At 35.6% G+C, this 17,222-nt stretch overlaps 1 protein-coding gene and 1 long non-coding RNA gene across 3 annotated transcripts in view; both read right to left on the bottom strand.

Moving 5' to 3' along the window:
* The window catches only part of l(1)G0007 (ATP-dependent RNA helicase l(1)G0007), a 123,203-nt gene that overhangs the window by 1,638 nt on the left and 104,343 nt on the right, over positions 1–17,222 (bottom strand). For both annotated transcript variants that reach the window (XM_073091219.1, XM_073091217.1), the window contains 7 exons: positions 15,595–15,774; positions 5,600–5,683; positions 5,150–5,300; positions 4,825–4,922; positions 4,057–4,284; positions 3,208–3,379; positions 2,593–2,734 (listed from right to left, as the gene is read on the bottom strand). In XM_073091219.1, the coding sequence (XP_072947320.1) occupies positions 2,593–2,734; positions 3,208–3,379; positions 4,057–4,284; positions 4,825–4,922; positions 5,150–5,300; positions 5,600–5,683; positions 15,595–15,774 (1,055 nt within the window). The remainder of the gene's footprint in view (positions 1–2,592; positions 2,735–3,207; positions 3,380–4,056; positions 4,285–4,824; positions 4,923–5,149; positions 5,301–5,599; positions 5,684–15,594; positions 15,775–17,222) is intronic.
* Positions 442–2,330, bottom strand: LOC140755874 (uncharacterized). The gene is made up of 4 exons (XR_012103842.1): positions 1,622–2,330; positions 1,151–1,329; positions 848–993; positions 442–546 (listed from the first exon to the last, which is right to left on the bottom strand). It is a non-coding gene; the product is annotated as an uncharacterized LOC140755874 (long non-coding RNA).

Below are 17,222 nucleotides of genomic sequence, written 5' to 3'. Positions count from 1 at the left end.
CAAAATCCTTTTTAAATGCCTATAAATAAATTTCAAAAAAGGTATAGATTCTATTTACACTTCTATTTCACAGTATCACTAATTTTTATGTTAATTTATATCTTGATTCAACTTTATAATTTAATTATTATGATTTAAATTTTTATGTTGTATTTTTTTAATTGAATGGAATTTTTATTAAGTAATTGTGATGAAATTATTTTATTTTTTATTTTTTCTCACGTTTTAACCAGGATTGATTGATTTAATTAAGATTGCAATTGTAATTCATATATTTATTCTCTTGGAGTATATATCTGTAATGTATTTTTTTGTACCTCTTATTATTCAATTGCATGCTACTTTGCACTTATAAGTGAAGTGATATTTACTGCTATTTACATACAAAGTGTAACCAAATGTGTACGGTAAGGCTGGTATGTGTCAAAAATACTACAAATATAATTTTATAAACAATATATTATACAAAACTATTTCTAGTATTACAATTATAAAATTTTAGTTCCTTTTCAAAGTAGATTTAAATTTTAAATTACTCAGCTTTACCTGAAAAAGAAAAACCAGAAATGCTTTATAATATAACCTTGTTATATAACATAGGAAACTTATTAAATTCTATTATTGCAAAATTAGCTTTAATTTATAATCCCAAATATAGGTCTAAAAAAAAAAGAAAATGAAATTCCTTATAATACAATCTTTTATATTAAATAGGAGATTTATTATTACTCAAAATGTAACTCTAAATTATAATACCAAATATAGGTTTTAAAATATATACCTATTATATTTACTCTAATTTTATTGAATATAATAATAATATTATAAGTAAATAACAGCTATATACCTAATAAAATCAAAAGCTTTTCTTTTTTTTTCTAACATTGAGGCAGGCGGATGCAAAGATGCTGTTCACCTTCGGTGGAGTGGCTAGGCTTGATTATTACTTTCTCCTTTTCTTGTGTATCATCAGGCGGGGCTTAACAATCATTTCTAAAATAAAAAAGAATATTAAGTAATGCAATCTGAAATATTATTAATTATTGTATAACCTTAACTAACGCATAGCTAACTATATTTAGATATGTAGATGCAGTACTTCAAATAGTTAGATATGTAGACTAACTTTAAAAACATTTAAAATACATACCTGATACAGTGTCGAAATCAATTACATCATCAGCACTAACAAGTAGCCCTGGAGTCAGCTACGATACATCTGGATTCATTTCTGCGTCACTGGTAGAAGGGCCGCCTCCATTTGACAATGTTATTCACATAGTTGTTGCTTTAGGTCATCCACAAACGCATTCGTTGTTTACTTGTATCCTACAACATTATCATAAATATAAAATCATGCCATTTTTATCAAATAGAAGTCATTTGTATGTATATGTTTCTGTTAATTCAAAATTAATAAGATTATAGTAGCTCTGTATGGAAGTTAACCTATACTACAGGTTTTTTACCCAATTTAGGCAGCTGACGATACTGAATTAAAATAAACGATTATAATAAAGACTACTCTGAGAAGATTGTAATTGTACTAATGCTTCATGAAATAAATAATTATTATTAGGTATTTGGTTTAAGGTTATTTGTACACATGAAAAATACTTACTTGACGGGGTATGTGGGAGATATTCACTAGCAATTTTATACCATGCAGAGTTCTTCTGTTGCAAATAATGTCCGTCAATTTTTTTACACTCCACTACACTATTATATGAAAACGTTTTTTCCACTTTACTGAATATGGTTTTCTTATTCATTTCCAGTCATTTCCATAAAACAGTCCAACTAATGTAAATACAGCTAAATAATTCGCACTTCACATCCAACTCATAACAAATAACAATGGAACAAAAGTAAACAAACTAATGACGCGACGCGTTTTGTTCACAGTAACAGTATCTGAAATCGAACTCGTAATATATTTTCCGAAAAATATTGCACTTGAAATCATTTACTTTTTATTTAGTATACGATTTAAAAATGATTTGTTATTTTTATAAATATATTTAATGAGATATTTCACTACAATAAACATTTTATTGCATTAGCAAAGGAGCGGAAACGAAACGCTGCATGACGTGATTGTAATGTTCAACTCTCATTCATTCATATGTGTCATTTTAAAAAAATATTTTTAATCTGTTCTACTGTTTCGAATGAGATGCTTCTCTTGAGACCGGTATCAAATGATACGCACTTGATACTCATTTATTAATTAGCGACGCTCTCAAGTCGCTGATCGCAACTTAAGAGCGACTCAGTTGATACGAACTTAAGATTGATATTGAGATCCATCTATTAATACGGCCCTAAGAAATTTTGATCCAAATTGTGTAAAAAGTGAAATAACTCGCATTTACGCGTATTTGTACCACTTCATTCAACTTTGACATTTGCTAGAAAGTTTCCACTTCGATCAAAAATTTGGTCCATTTTGACCTGAAGCTGAAATTTTTTCCGAAAGCATTGTCTATAATATTTATGTACGTATACATACTTTGAATCAATATTCTAACGAAACATTTGTAACGGCTCTAAAAATTGCGAAATATTTAAATATTGCATCACGTTTCTTACTTGTTAGCCTTCCACTGGTTATAAAGATGCAGTAGCGTGAGGTGGTCAGACTCGGGCACTTGAAACTTCTCCTTCACGCCGTCCGCTTCCTCCTCTCGTCCAGCAGGACGGTAGAACACCGACGGCACGGACAGCATCGATACTGCACATTTAAAATTATAATTATTACTAACATTGTAAAATTCGAGTTATACAAGCATAGATATATGACTAATATATCTATGTATACAAGGATAACAATACATGACAGTGTGACCACTGTCATGTATTGTCAATTTTAAATGGATGTTTACTGTGCGACAAAAACTAAATAAATTTTTGACTTCTATAATTTTTTTGAAGTTTGTAACCTTTTTTTGGCAGGCATATATTAATATGGAAAATGAATAAAAAAAAATGTGTACGATGTGTGATAAAGTGTGTATGTGTGCGTGTGTGTGTGTGTGTGTGTATGTGTGTGTGTGTGTGACAAGGTGTATGTTAATTGAAGACACTTGCTTTGTAAATGCCTTACATATGTATGTAGTGACCTTCTACTCTTTACAAAATAAACTTGTGTTTTAAACGTCATATTTGGTATCTTTATCAACGAAAACTCCCTGCGGCGTGACTCACCAATGATGAGCACCTCGGCGCTGCAGCCCATCTCCGCGGAGACGATGAGCATGTGGCACTGCGGCGGGTCGAGCGGGAACTCGGCCATCTGGCGGCCCAGCGGCGTCAGCGCGCCCGTGCCGTCCAGCGCGCCCAGGATCCACAGCTGGTACATCGAGTTCAGGATCGTGTCCTGATGACGAACGTTTGCAAAAATAAATCTTAAATTAATGATACGATTACGGTGGTAGAACTCTTTGTGGTTCGACTCTGGCGGCACCACCGTCACACCTATTTCTGTCTGTAACACACAGTGTTAAACGCTGCTGTGTTAAGGGAGTCATATTTTTCAGAAGCATTCCAGCTTAGACCTCAGGAATAGCGGCGCATCTGTGGCCGACCTCAGGGAGGAATATCTAATTCTATTTGGGGTTTGATTATAGCTGTCCATGGGTGGCAGTAGCCACTAACCATTAGGTAGACTGCATGCTCGTCTGCTATTCCTATATTATAATAATAAAAATAACGATACGACACGTTACGTTAAGTGTATTTTGTTACAATCGTTTTGTAAAAATTGTCGGTTCTGAAAAGAATCAGTTTTTACACGTGTATCCATCGCTACATGTACTATCATATATTTTCTTAATAAATAAGCCAAAAACCATATCTACTCCAGTTTGCGTTTACTATTTCTCTAGTTTACGTTTACTCTAGTTTACATTTACTCCTACTCTAGTTTACATTTACTCATACACAAGTTTACATTTACTCCTACTCTAGTTTACATTTAATCCTACTCTAACATACATTTAGTTCTACTCTAGTATACTCCAGATTACGTTTACAAAACTCCGAAATTGTACTCACTTGAGGCGGCGGATCCATAAAGTGAAACCCGAGTAGATCTTCAACACCCAAGGATTTCAACAACAGCACCGTATTGGCGAGGTTGGTCCGCTGTATCTCGGGCACGGTGGCGGAGAGCAACTCGTGTTGGAATTGCCGCTGAGTGTACAGGCAGAATGCCTTGCCGGGCCCCGTTCGGCCCGCCCGACCTGCCCGTTGGCGGGCGTTGGCCTGGCTCACCGGGTATATCTGGGGGATAGGTTAGGTTAGGTTAGTTACTTTTTTTTTCAACCAGATGCTATTGCAAGCTGTCCCTACGGACATTGAACAATATTTTGGGCAATGTGTAAATATTGCTGAATGTCCGTTGTCCGTGTCATTAAATTTAGGTTAACTATTTTTTTAAAGTATGCGGTTTTTTTTTAAGTAAGTAGTAAGTTTTAAAGTTTCTAAATTCCGAAGTCTACCATAGAGTGATCATTTAATACGAACTTCAAGTTAAACTTAAAAGCTGCTGGTTAAAGGTTTAAAAAAATATTTTGGGATGGTTCGAACCCAAATCTTCCTTGTTAGATTCCGACGGCACTACATACTAACGTATCTGACAGATGTGAAGTGTTCAGGGTACGTTTCAACACTTTTTAAAATGTATAAAAAAAAGTTTCTATGTCATTAATGGCATATTTAATAATAATCTGAAGCTGGAGCCCAACCAAGACCCCCTTGAGCGGAATGAGCCGGGAGGCTCTTTACTAGGCAAGAAGCTACTGCTTAAGGAAAGATAATTACCTGCAAGGCGTCCATACCGATCCTGGGATTGTATACTTTCAGTTTGCAGTAGCCACAGTCGATAACGTACATGATGCCGTCCACCGTGAGCGAAGTTTCTGAAAACATAAACAATTTATAGTTCATAAATGTTTTAAAAGAATTATAGAATAGATAACAGTACAATTATGTAATTTTATTATATAAAATAAAGTTCATTCAGGTAATTTTAATTCCATGAAAAAAAATGAAAGAAATATATGTCTAAATATTATATTGCAAAGCAATTTTAATTTCTTCTTCTTTATTTAATGTTTCGTATTTCACCCATTTTGTTTCAATTCACCTGCAATGTTAGTGGCGACGATGCACTTCCTTTGCCCAGGCGGCGCTCGCTGGAAGATCTTGGCCTGCAGGTCAGCTGGCAGCTGGGAGTATATCGGCAGCACTGTCAGCGGTGGCGCGCTGTCCAGGTCCGCAAGTCTCTCTGTTAACACCTGGAATCATGGATTTACTACTCAATACTTACTCAATTTGTGGCCTTTGTTATCGTTAAAGGCCATTTAGGATTACAATTTGCAGATCAAATAAATGCTAATATAGTTAGTTTCAGCATTTGATTTTATTCTTTTTGACGTTACCTATTGCTACCGTTTTAAAAATATAGGTTTCATGGACATAACTTGTAAACAAATTTATTATGTGCTTTAGCGTCGTCGTTTTTGGATTTTTTTTAATTAAGATATTTTAGCTAGACTGGAATGCTTTGTACTAAAATGCTTTTCATAATACGTACCTCGCAAGTGACTTCGATGTCCTCTTGTCCGGGCATGAATACCAGGATATCACCTTCCTCTGGCTGCAGATGGATTTGAAGAGCCTGAAAATATTATAAAAAGGTTAAAAGACAAAACTACATGCCTTACGAGTTCTCTCAGGTGCCTATGTCATTATATCAGTGTAGTCTACGAATCCTTAGTCTCACTAATCTTAGCGCCCACTACACTAGTCAAATAAGGATTCGTACCATACCATATACCTATTTGGTAATTCTTAGAAAACCTATGCCCGATAATAAGACAGTAGTTAACGAGTAATTCTATTTCTACATAATTTAAGAATATTATAACGCTCAATCACTCAAAACGTCAAAGTTTTGAATCTTGCAATGCAATTTTTCATGAGGGGTTTTTTCATCCAAGTGAATGAATATAAAGTATGTCAGACGACGCACCTTAACCATGTTACCTTGTAATGATTTAAGTGCAAATTCAATAAAATCCGCGATAATCACATTCATTATCTAATCCCGTAGATTATGTTTAACATCGAACACAGACTATTGTCTGTATTAATAGACAATATTAAACGGATGTTGATAATATTGTCACAGCCATTATTTATTTAGTACAAATCCTAGGAAAAATATTTTCTAGAATTATACTTTACTGTCCCTGTAGTTTCGGGACCAGAATAGGGCTACGGTATCCCCTGCCTGTCGTAAGAGGCGACTAAAAGGGGGCTTCCGGGGTTGCGGGCGGTAAGTGTGGGAGCTCGAACCGCTCGGTAAGCGACCCCGGGAAGGGCGGCGGTATGTGTGGTCGCATACCGTCGTACACACCAGATGGTGTGGCGAGCGTCAAGCTCACCTGGGCAGAGCCCGACGGGGCAACGCGCTAAGAGGACTCCGGTTGCGTTCCTTTGGAGATCCCGGAGCCCTCTACGCAGTGCTGAGGACGGCCACCGGGGGGGTTTTAGTGCGGTAAAAATCCCACATAACCCTGCGTCGCTCCCACGGCGCCGGGTACCTTTTGAAGGTTTCCCCCTCGTGAACAAAAAAAAAAAAAAAAATGAATTATACTTTGACTATTGGCCATGTATTTCTATAGATTAGGACTAAATTGGTATTCCCTATGTCACTTTATGTGCCAGGTTTGTTCTTGGAATGAAAAGAGTGAAAGTCCCTTTTTTGATACAGATAATTTTAAATCATTTGAAGAGGCTTTAACTGAAATGCTTTTAATGTCCAACTGGTAATAGTTCTCTCCCCATACCTAAAGGAAGCATACTCTGCCCCATTGTGGATTGATGGCCAAGTGTGGTTTATAACACGAGGAGTTATATATGTCTTGAATTTCAATCTGGACCATATGAGCATTGGACCATTTGTATATGAGGTAATAATGAAAACCAGATTTGCATTAATAATCGAACCACGAAATTCTCTCCTAGCCTACTTCTCTCCTAGTGAGCCCAATACTATTTCTATTTCAAACGAGCACACTCTAACGCGCCACTAACGTAATACTTGATCTAGTAATAAAATAAAAGCAATAATCATTTTACGATCCACATTTGACGTCAGTATTATCATGTGTTATGTCAACAGACGTCACTGATGCGGCCGTGAACTACGGTTTAAGCCCTGTTCACACACAGACATGGTACGTGGTAGACACGTCGCAACGTAAGTTTACATATTTACATTTTCAACTATAGAAAGGCTACGTGTGGCGGTGGGCCAATTACTTTATCTTCTTCATATATTGTAATATGTATGACGTAAAATAAAAACAAATCCTTACCAATATTATAAATCCGAAAGTAACTCTGTCTGTCTGTCTGGTTGTCTTTTCTTCACGCCTAAACCGCTGAACTGATTTTAATGAAATTTTGTACAAAGATAGTCTGAGACCCGAGAAAGGACATAGGATGGTTTTTATCCCGGAAATCCCACGGTAACTAGGGATGGCGATCTAAGATCGACTAATCGGAGTATCGATCTTTTGGACCAAAAAAATCGATTATTTTAATTGATATTAGTAAGGATTGAATCGTAAACTATGCATTTGATCAAGTGATGTTCTTTAGCAAAGTTGTTGTCCATGAGCCCACGAAGGTTTCAGAGTTGGTACGACCAATCTTCGCCAGATGGCGCTAATGTCATTTCAATGAAGGTACGAATTTTCAGTTTTATGTATGTTAGTATGTCATATAATTTTCTTTTAAAACAAAAAGTAGTAATATATAAGTTTTACGAAATACGGGCGACAGCCACTCACAGACGCAATCGGGATAATTATAGTTTAAAAACTACAAACCACACCAAAATTGCACAAGGAAAATCGTTAATCCTGATTCCTGAAGATTTTAATGAGGTAAATGGGATAAAATTATAAAAATCCTGTATTGTCATCGGTTCTTCATAAGCGTTCAAAATTTTAAATTAATTGGACCGTTCAAAGTGGGTAAAAATCGAGTTCAAAGATTCCGTTACATACATACATATAAGTCAAGGAAATAAAAGCGTGGTAAAAATCAAATATTATTATATACAGGGGCATTTCTAATTTTTTTTTCCGTCAACAAACTGAATATTCTTGAAGAAAAAGCTAGTAGGCTTTGGGTGTGGCTTTATAGGATTAGTAGTCTTGTGATTGATTGATTAAATGGCTTCCAATGCTAAGGCTTCATTTGTAAGCGTTACGGAGGTTTAAAGGTTTTACAAGAAATTACTTGAATAGCCAGGAGGGCGAATTGAGTTGTCAATTTTTGAGGACCACTCGAGGACATTTGAGTTTAATAATTAACGTCGATAAACGTCGAGAGAAACGTTGCAACGTGTCCATAGTTAAAGGTATCACAAGGCCCTAATAATATTAATATTTGTAGGCTTTTGCAATCAAATTATTGTTAAGATAGAGAAATTAAGAACTACTTATAGAGGCGATATGAAAGATAAACTCTCCGTGGGTTCACTTTACTTTACAAAATTAATTATCCCCAACCTCGGACAATGTAATAGTACACATTAATTTAATAAGGCGTGAATTTAATCAAGAATTACAAATAACCCCAGTGTACGACACATTAATCAACCCAACTCCATTAGCGGATTGCCGGCTAGGTCTAAACTGTCGTCTGTCTGATAGCGCTAAGCTGCCGCAATTAGGTAATGGTTTAATTTGCTCTAAGTGTTTATTATCTTCGGAGCTCTTTGGTGCATTATGAAATTTTCCGCTAGAAAGACGCTTTGTACATCAATAGGCTTACTGGAGTTCTCTGTGTTGTGGGTGACATGTGGCAAGTGAACACACACAAAGACGTATGCACAAATAACCAGAACAGAAATTTAATTTTGTCACTTAGGAGCTGAATGTCATGCCCACTGTTGGACACGGTCTTCTATCACACATAGTAGTTAAGACCATAGTCCACTACGCTGACGAAGATCGAATTGGTAGATTTGACACAGCCTTGAGAACTTATGAATTATATGTTACCTAAAGTTAACCGTAGACATTAAATGTACCCAAATGTGCTTAACATTATTTCACAACACAATTTTACATATAATATCCTATCTTATTTCCAAAACAACTTTTACTATTGCATTTAACAATACCGCTGGCAAATATCAAATAGCAACAGCCTGCGAGCTTTTGTCGTAGTTCGTCGACTTTTGCAAATTTCAGCCGCCCAGACATTCACTGCCTTCTGAATGGGTTCATTCGCCCTTCATCTAAGATATACGCATAAGTAACTTTTATACCATGGACCGTCTGATCGATACTTTGAGTCAAAAAATTCTGTTTTAGGCTTAGAACGCACGGAGCGGTTTTTAGGCCGCATCTGCACGTGTACGCTTTTAAACTTTTGAGTTTAAAACTGTTGGGAAAATGTGGGTGCAATTTTTATGGCGCGATTTAAAAGACGCGGCATGCGCGGTTGTCTGCTGATTCCGCTACAAGGGCAGGTAACTTATATTGATCTCTTTCCGCCTGCCTACATAACCACCACGCTACGTAACCGCGGAAAAGTGCGGTTAATCAGTATGGAAATAAAAAATAAACTGATGTAGGCGCGCGGATGCGAAAGACAAACGCTTCATGAGCTATAAGCCTTAGTAAGACGCATTGCATTATTTTTTGACACAAAAGTTTATTTATTTATTTATTCACAACTTACATCTAACATTACAGGAAAAAAAAATCCTAATTCGTTAGTGTAGCTTAAAAATAACAATAATTGACGTCCAAATTACATAAAATATACAATATACATAATATATACAAGTAAAATAATTAATAATTTTCAATTACATATGTTGTGGTTATGAGAACGCATAGCCTCGCGGCTTGTGAATTAGATGTAAAAAGACGTGTTTGGTTGTTTGTCTGCATGTCTGTTCATTTATTTCTCCATTATGCGTACACTCATCACACGCAGTTTCACGCATAACCCAAACTTATGGCTCTAAAAGTAGGTATAGAATTTTAAACAGGAATACTTGATAAAATGTGAGTGAGCACTCAAAAATAGGCTGTTTTAAAACTGATTGTAAAATCTCATGAGAAAATCTCTTAAAAGATAAAATAATTATAGTTTAAAAACTAAAAACCACGCTAAAATTGCACAAGGAAAATCGTTAATCCTGATTCCTGACGATCCTGATGAGGAGAATGGGATAAAATTATTAAAATCGCGTATTGTCATCGGTTCTTCATAATTGTTCAAAATTTTACAAAATACATACATACATAGATACAACCCAAGTTATTAAAATCGTGTTAAAAATAATAATTTGTCACTTGGCCGTAATATTGTTCGTGTTATAGTACATAATAGGTACTGAACTATATCAAAGTTTTATAAGTCACGGTTACACGTAACTGATTCAATTCTGTTTCGTAACACAATTAATATTCCGATCGCGGGAACTGTATTATCCTCATAATATGACCCTTAGCACCCATGACCCACAAGAATAACTATCAAAAGAATTTGTAACTGTCGCACGTCCGAAAAGGGTTGTACTTATGTAAACTTTGAATGTATAATTTATAGAGGGCGCTATGAGATGAACATTTACATTGTAGGTATGTTAACTAGGCCTTATACATACATATTTCGATGAGAAATCAATACTTTGGGACTTAAAGTGCGTATACTTTTGGCCAAAATGTCACTTGCGCTTTTGCCTAAGTCTCGCGCAGAGATATGTTAATATATTGTAAAGGACACCAAACAGCTAAAAATAACGCGGTCTATTTATTTTTCTAAATAATAAATATAAAAAATGAAATCATATGTAGCAATAGGTTTGTTTATTAACGCGTCATCAAGTACCTCTTATAATATCTGGTAGGTGGTAGCACAGGTTTAAGAATAAAAAGTTACAAACTCCTTTATAACATTTCCAGTCGGGTTTATATCTATCCCTCGGGGACGGCACTTTTTTATGGATAAAAGATACCCTTTGTCTTTTTCTGAGTTTCTGAGTTTTTGTATTTTTCTGATAACGTGTGTATAAAATTTAATGACAATCGATTATGTAGGTATTTAAAGATTGAAAGTGAAGCAAATAAACAAACAAACTCACATTCGCATTTATAATATTAGTTAGGATATTTAGGATTGAGCAATAGTTCACTTATTCAATGTAAGACAACCATTTCCTACTAGAATTGCATACTCGTTTGCTTTTGTTAGTATTGAAAAGGTTGAAACAATGTTACATTGTAACATTTGTAATGCAGTTTCAACTCACAATGACGCACCTCGTGATTCCTATAAACACGGCAATAAGACTGAAAATCTTTTAAAACACGCGTCAATACAATTTGCACAAACTAAAGGTGCATCGATCAAAAACTAGTTAGTTACAAATGTTATTGCGAGTTACAAATGTTAGTGTCAATCAATAAATCAAGTTGATGTTACAATCATGCAGACAAACATTCGTGTGTGTGTGAAATTGTTCAACGGACGTTGAGTAATGAATGAATGAATGATGTGCCGATGTTTACTTCATGTATGTACAAAGTGCGAAGTTTACGAAATTTAGGTTATTTCAATTATATTTTTTTTTCATTCGACGTAGGTACTATATGAAGATTACACTTGGAATTTGGAGTAAAATAAAAAAATTAATGTAGCAAAGGATCATGCAATCAACTTGACGGTATGTCGTCACTGCTGGCCATGCATCTATGTAATCAATTCTAAATAGGATTCAAGTGTTACCTTCAGGTCCGGCGCAGAGCATTGCTACCCCTGAGGGTTAAGTTAAGTCTCCACGTGTAAATATCTCTTATAACAAACTCTCTCTAAACTGAACATCCGAAGTACTTGACATTTCTCTTATATGGTAGAAATAGGCGTGTTAGTAATGCCACTGAAGTCGAAATACTGATTTTAAAACAGATTTCTTGGAAAAATTGTAAAAGAATTTTAAGTTATTCATTACCGCAAAAATGTGTAGGGTTCTTTAAACCATCTTGAACGCGGATAGCGTTGCCTGCGTAATGTCATAGACAACATAAAAACATAGAAAAGACAAATAGTTTCTAGATAGATACAATACAGATACAAGAAAATACAATGTTATCGGCATTAATCTTTCCAGCCAATAAATCCAGCTGGATGTAACGGCGGTTACCCAATTCGAATGCGGTTTATCAATTCTGCTCGAGCGCTCGCAAATTGATTAATTGATTAATTGCGCGGATTAGGAATGCGGTCCGGTGATAGTGGATTGTGCAGAGATCGTTGACCTTACGTCTATGTTCTCAAATATTGTTCTGATCGTCGAATTTTGAATTATAAAATAGAAAAAAAGACATTTTCTACGCTTATACGAAGTTGATGCCTAGACACTCACCTATAACGTCCTAACGCAAATAAAATTTATATTATGTAGTACTAGAAATGCAACGTTTGCACTTTTATAATTGTAAATCAAGACCAACTGTACATAAATTTTATCTAGAGGGTGATGCACACGGTATATTTAATTGCAATTGGTATACTTCATGAGAGAACTCATCATTATTTATTGTTGTGGTTTTAGGCGATTTACCTTTTAGGCATATAGAAAAATTTCACCGGTTATGACTCCACCTATCCACACTTGACCAAAGTGAGCTGCTCTAGTTACGATTTACTCTTACGCGACGTTTTACAAATAGTTGAAATGGGTTTGTAAGAGAGGTAAAAAGAGTTTTTTTAAATCCGGCGTTGCGTTGGCAACTCCTCTGGTGTTCCCAATGCCCATAGGCAGTAAAAAAAAATATGTCGTTAATATAAAAGCCGTTTATTGTTTTAACATTTTTTATAATTATTTACTCTTTATCTTCTAACTACATACACGGTAAAAGAACTCAAGCTATTTTACCTATTATTTTACTTAGCAGATTAGGGCGTAGTAAGCTCTAGGACTATTTACATATGGCACGTACATTTAATACCTTCATACTACAGACGCATCAAAGATATTAGTTACAACGAGTTACTACGTAGTATAGAAGGCGACGCACCGTAACTTAACACGTAGAGGTGTGTTCGAGGCGTGTCAGCTCGTCATACACTATACAGGGTGTAAAATTTTTAGTGTTGTCAATAAATAAGATTCAAAAACAAACTTACGGTTTTTTGACAACGAGTTTTGTAATAATATTTAATAATGACATCAATTTGTCTTTTATTATTGACCTTACACTGGATATTATTGAGAAAAATGCTTATGCAAAACAATAAGACAACATATCTACTTGTCACTGGTAAAAAAGTACCTCTATGTTTTTCCTAAAATCTCAGTTAGAGAATATTTATAGATAGGAAACAGAGTATTTATTTCGTGAAAAAATATAAAAAATACTCTTATTACTATTCTACTCGTTCTACTAGGCCAGCCTAGGCAATATCTGCCGGCTGTTTTAGTTTCATGTTCGAAAAGGCAGTGTTATCTTCAAAATACTAGAGTTGTTAAAATTTCCTATGAGTGACCATCCTGTATATATCATATTCTGCGTTAATTGAATTAGAACAAAATGTACACACGACCAACGACCTGACCCTTAGTTTCATTAAAGTAATTGTTTTTTGGGTATCAGCTAAAACAATCATTTTAATAAAATACAGGTAAAAACAAGTTTATGTATTGATTAAAATATTCTTAACTGATTACAGGACTTCAGATATGAGTAAGGTTAGAATGGTTATGTTATGGTATATTTTAGCCCCTTTGAACTCGATTCTTAGAACTTCCGAAGAAAATATATAAGGGACTCTAAAAGTAGATCCTTCTTCATTTGTATGTAATTACGATCAAAATCAAGTCTGGTATCAATGATTACCATGTAACCATAAACAGGTAAAACAAAAGAACAACACATTTTATGTTCATTCATTGTGTGTACGAGACTACCTACTGTGATTTTGAAATCAAACAACTGAACGACGATAACACCGTCGCTATGAGGAAATACGTATTGCGGTGGTGTTGCGTACTGGATCCACGAAGACGACCTTTAAATTTGCCGTTAAGAATTTTAAATCTGAATTTTATTCTGAAGTCTGCCTTTTAGCATATGTGATGCACTGCTGTGTTCTGATTCGAAAGGTGTGAGACACCTTATTCGAGGATTCTATCTCCATCCTCATGGAGAGCATTTCTGTGACTAACCTCAGGAATGACAAATATAATTTGGAGTTAATAATTGGTTTATATGGGAAACAGTAAGTGACCATTTAATATAAGTTGAGGAAGCATCAAGGACAGTTGCGTTAGTTATTAAAACAAGCTTAAATGCCCATAACATTCTATATAGCTTCCAGTACCATCGATACGAACAATTAAACTCAATGCTACATCGAGTACTACAACTGCACGAATACCGACGCGGAGTTCAGCGTGGCGGCCGATCACGCGGTTCGTTGACACCGCGGCGAGTGCACTCGATACTATTACGCACCACCGATGCAGTTTGGAGGACACTGCGTAGATTATAGACGCTGCTACGGGCTTACGCCGATGACGAGCAAACAAACAGACTCCTAGTGCGAGTGCGATGAGATATTAACATCATTCTGATAGAACAAATGTCAATGATAGGCCCAGTTAAAAAATAGTGAAAATATCCTAATGTGGTACAGATGAAGTTTTAACAATGTAATACTTTGTAAACATTTTTGTATTTCTTGTCAATGATTCATTTGTAAATTGATTAGAAACCCTTTTCGATTAGAACTTTTTTTCAAAATGTAGGTCCATAATTTATTGTGGCTCGACTTGTAACGTTTCAATCTACTTTTGACGTATTTTTCGATCCAGGTCTATACGTCAATTCAGATAATGAATTAATTACTGAATTGGCGTATAGACTATTAGTGGTCTATTTCGTGCTTCGTCTAGGTGTGTCAGTGGTTGCATTGCCTTTATCTATGAATAGTTATGACTGTGGGCCCGCGTTGTTATCCGGTTACGCGATTTTAATATCAACTACATTTTAATCACCCTTTGCTAAGTGGCTGTAGTGGATTGAAAATGAATTAGCAGTTGTAGCGTCTGGTCATGTATTCAATGGGAGATATTTGTAGCAATTATGGCTAACATACTACTTTGAAACTGAATGCAAAATGATAATGTAGTTTAGTTTCTGTACTCGCGAGCAATGTTAAGATATAAGACAGGAAGATTTTTGAGGTGAGAGAATCCGTTGCGGCTTGACAATAAAGATAACCACCATCTCGGTTTATAACAGCATTGATTTATAACAGCGGTATAAAATTGCTGTATTTTGTTTTGAAGATATAATTGGGTAGAAGTCTTTTGGGACAAGTCATCTGTAATTAATTTTAAGTGAGTTCAAATCGTATACTAGGGTTAGAACAGTCCACAGCGGCAATAACCATACTTGGTGGGCTGCATTATACTCTTAAATATCAATCACTCTCTCGAGTTTTTGCAATAAATAAATTTTATTCATTCCTAATCAATTTCATCCTTACCTGTTTAACAGCACCATCCACGTAGTCCTCGCAGACATTCTTAGCGAAGAAAGTCTCGACGGGGAAGGTCCGCCCGGGGATGGTGAAGGTTGGCACGTTGCCGAAGAACATGGCGAACTTGCTCGAGTCCATCGTCGCTGACGTCACGATCAACTTGAGGTCCGAGCGACGGGCGACCACCTGGGGAGGAACAAGAAACACCATTTAACGATATGTACTGACTTTTACAGTAAACTTATTTGTAACATTATAGAACCAGTATAGTTAGGCAGTCATCATCACTACACATATTTAAGTGTGGAGCCAGTGGCGGAGGTTGTAGGATGCCCGGGGCGGAAAGTTGGATGGAGGCCCCCAGTCTAAAAAGTTGATTTGAATTTACAAAATTACAAATGTATCATAGACTTATTCGTCGACAAATACGTATTTCAGTGATGATGAATCCGGAGACCTTCTTTTTAGTTATTAGCAACTGTGCTTGGGGGGCCCTAGGACCAGGGGCCCGGGGCGGACCACCCCTTCCGCTCCCCGCCTCCTTAGTTCTCTAGAGAGTGGAGCAGTTCTTCGATGGTAGAATGTAGATGCCGGATGACTTACATAAGAGGCGAACATCTTACTTATTCATTCTATATACTCGCTTCTTTCTATAGCATGCAGTGTTCACCTGTAATTGTAATGGCACTCACCTATTTTCTCAAATAATTTCACGCTTTACTAAAATATTTAGTGTACATTATGTTGGTGTTCAATAAATAAATAAAAAAAATGTGATCGGCTTCAGGTAGAATCCATTACCTAAATGGAGATGGGCTGCATGTAGATAGATACATTTACTACGTCAATCTTATACGGAAAACGTAAAACAAAGTAATTAATCATAACATACTTTTTAAATCAATATATCGTGTGATAATATATGTATTACAAAGATTCCGTACCCGCCTCTCTGATGCAGACTACATTTCACAATAATTATTTAACTCTTAACGACTACCGATTATTCTCAACTAACATCATAAAAAGTTTATAATAGGTATATTTCAAATCACATTTAATTACTAGAAATCTAGAAATATCACATATTTTTAGTAAACTAGCGAAGCGTATTTGCTAATATGTCACCGTGCAGGCTCGTGTGGCTGACCTATCGCCCCGGGGCCCCATGAGCTGACATTTCAGCAGGCTATTAGGGTCAGGTGGGTTTCTCAGTTGACAAGCTTTGTGTAATATCACGACATTATGTCTAAAAATGGCACTATGCAGTTAATAGATTTAGTATAAAGATTCTATGTATAATGAGACTATGCACATAATAGATTTTGAAAGATTCTATGTATAGAATTAATGAGTTTGGTTCGGTATATGTCGGAAAACGTGTGTTCGATTAGTTTACAGCAGGCTCCCTATAAATAGCTTTGATTAAACAATAATAACAACGTTAACCTATAAAATGAAACGAGGAATTTGTTATTAATTCCCTATCGTGTTTGTGTTTAATATGTAGTTTTCCGAAACGAAAACGACCGAAGTATTTATTGTATTGGAAATTGGCATATCATTTACAAATACACGAATTGCTAATAGTTACGAGTTGTTTGCGAGGTTAATTCAGTCTGTATGTATTTAAT

This window comes from Epargyreus clarus, unplaced genomic scaffold (assembly GCF_041222505.1).
Source record: "Epargyreus clarus isolate Ecla_fem2 unplaced genomic scaffold, WU_Ecla_fem_2.2 ptg000034l, whole genome shotgun sequence".
In the NCBI taxonomy this organism is placed as follows: Eukaryota; Metazoa; Arthropoda; class Insecta; order Lepidoptera; family Hesperiidae; genus Epargyreus; species Epargyreus clarus.
This window is presented reverse-complemented; position numbering and strand designations above follow the sequence as displayed.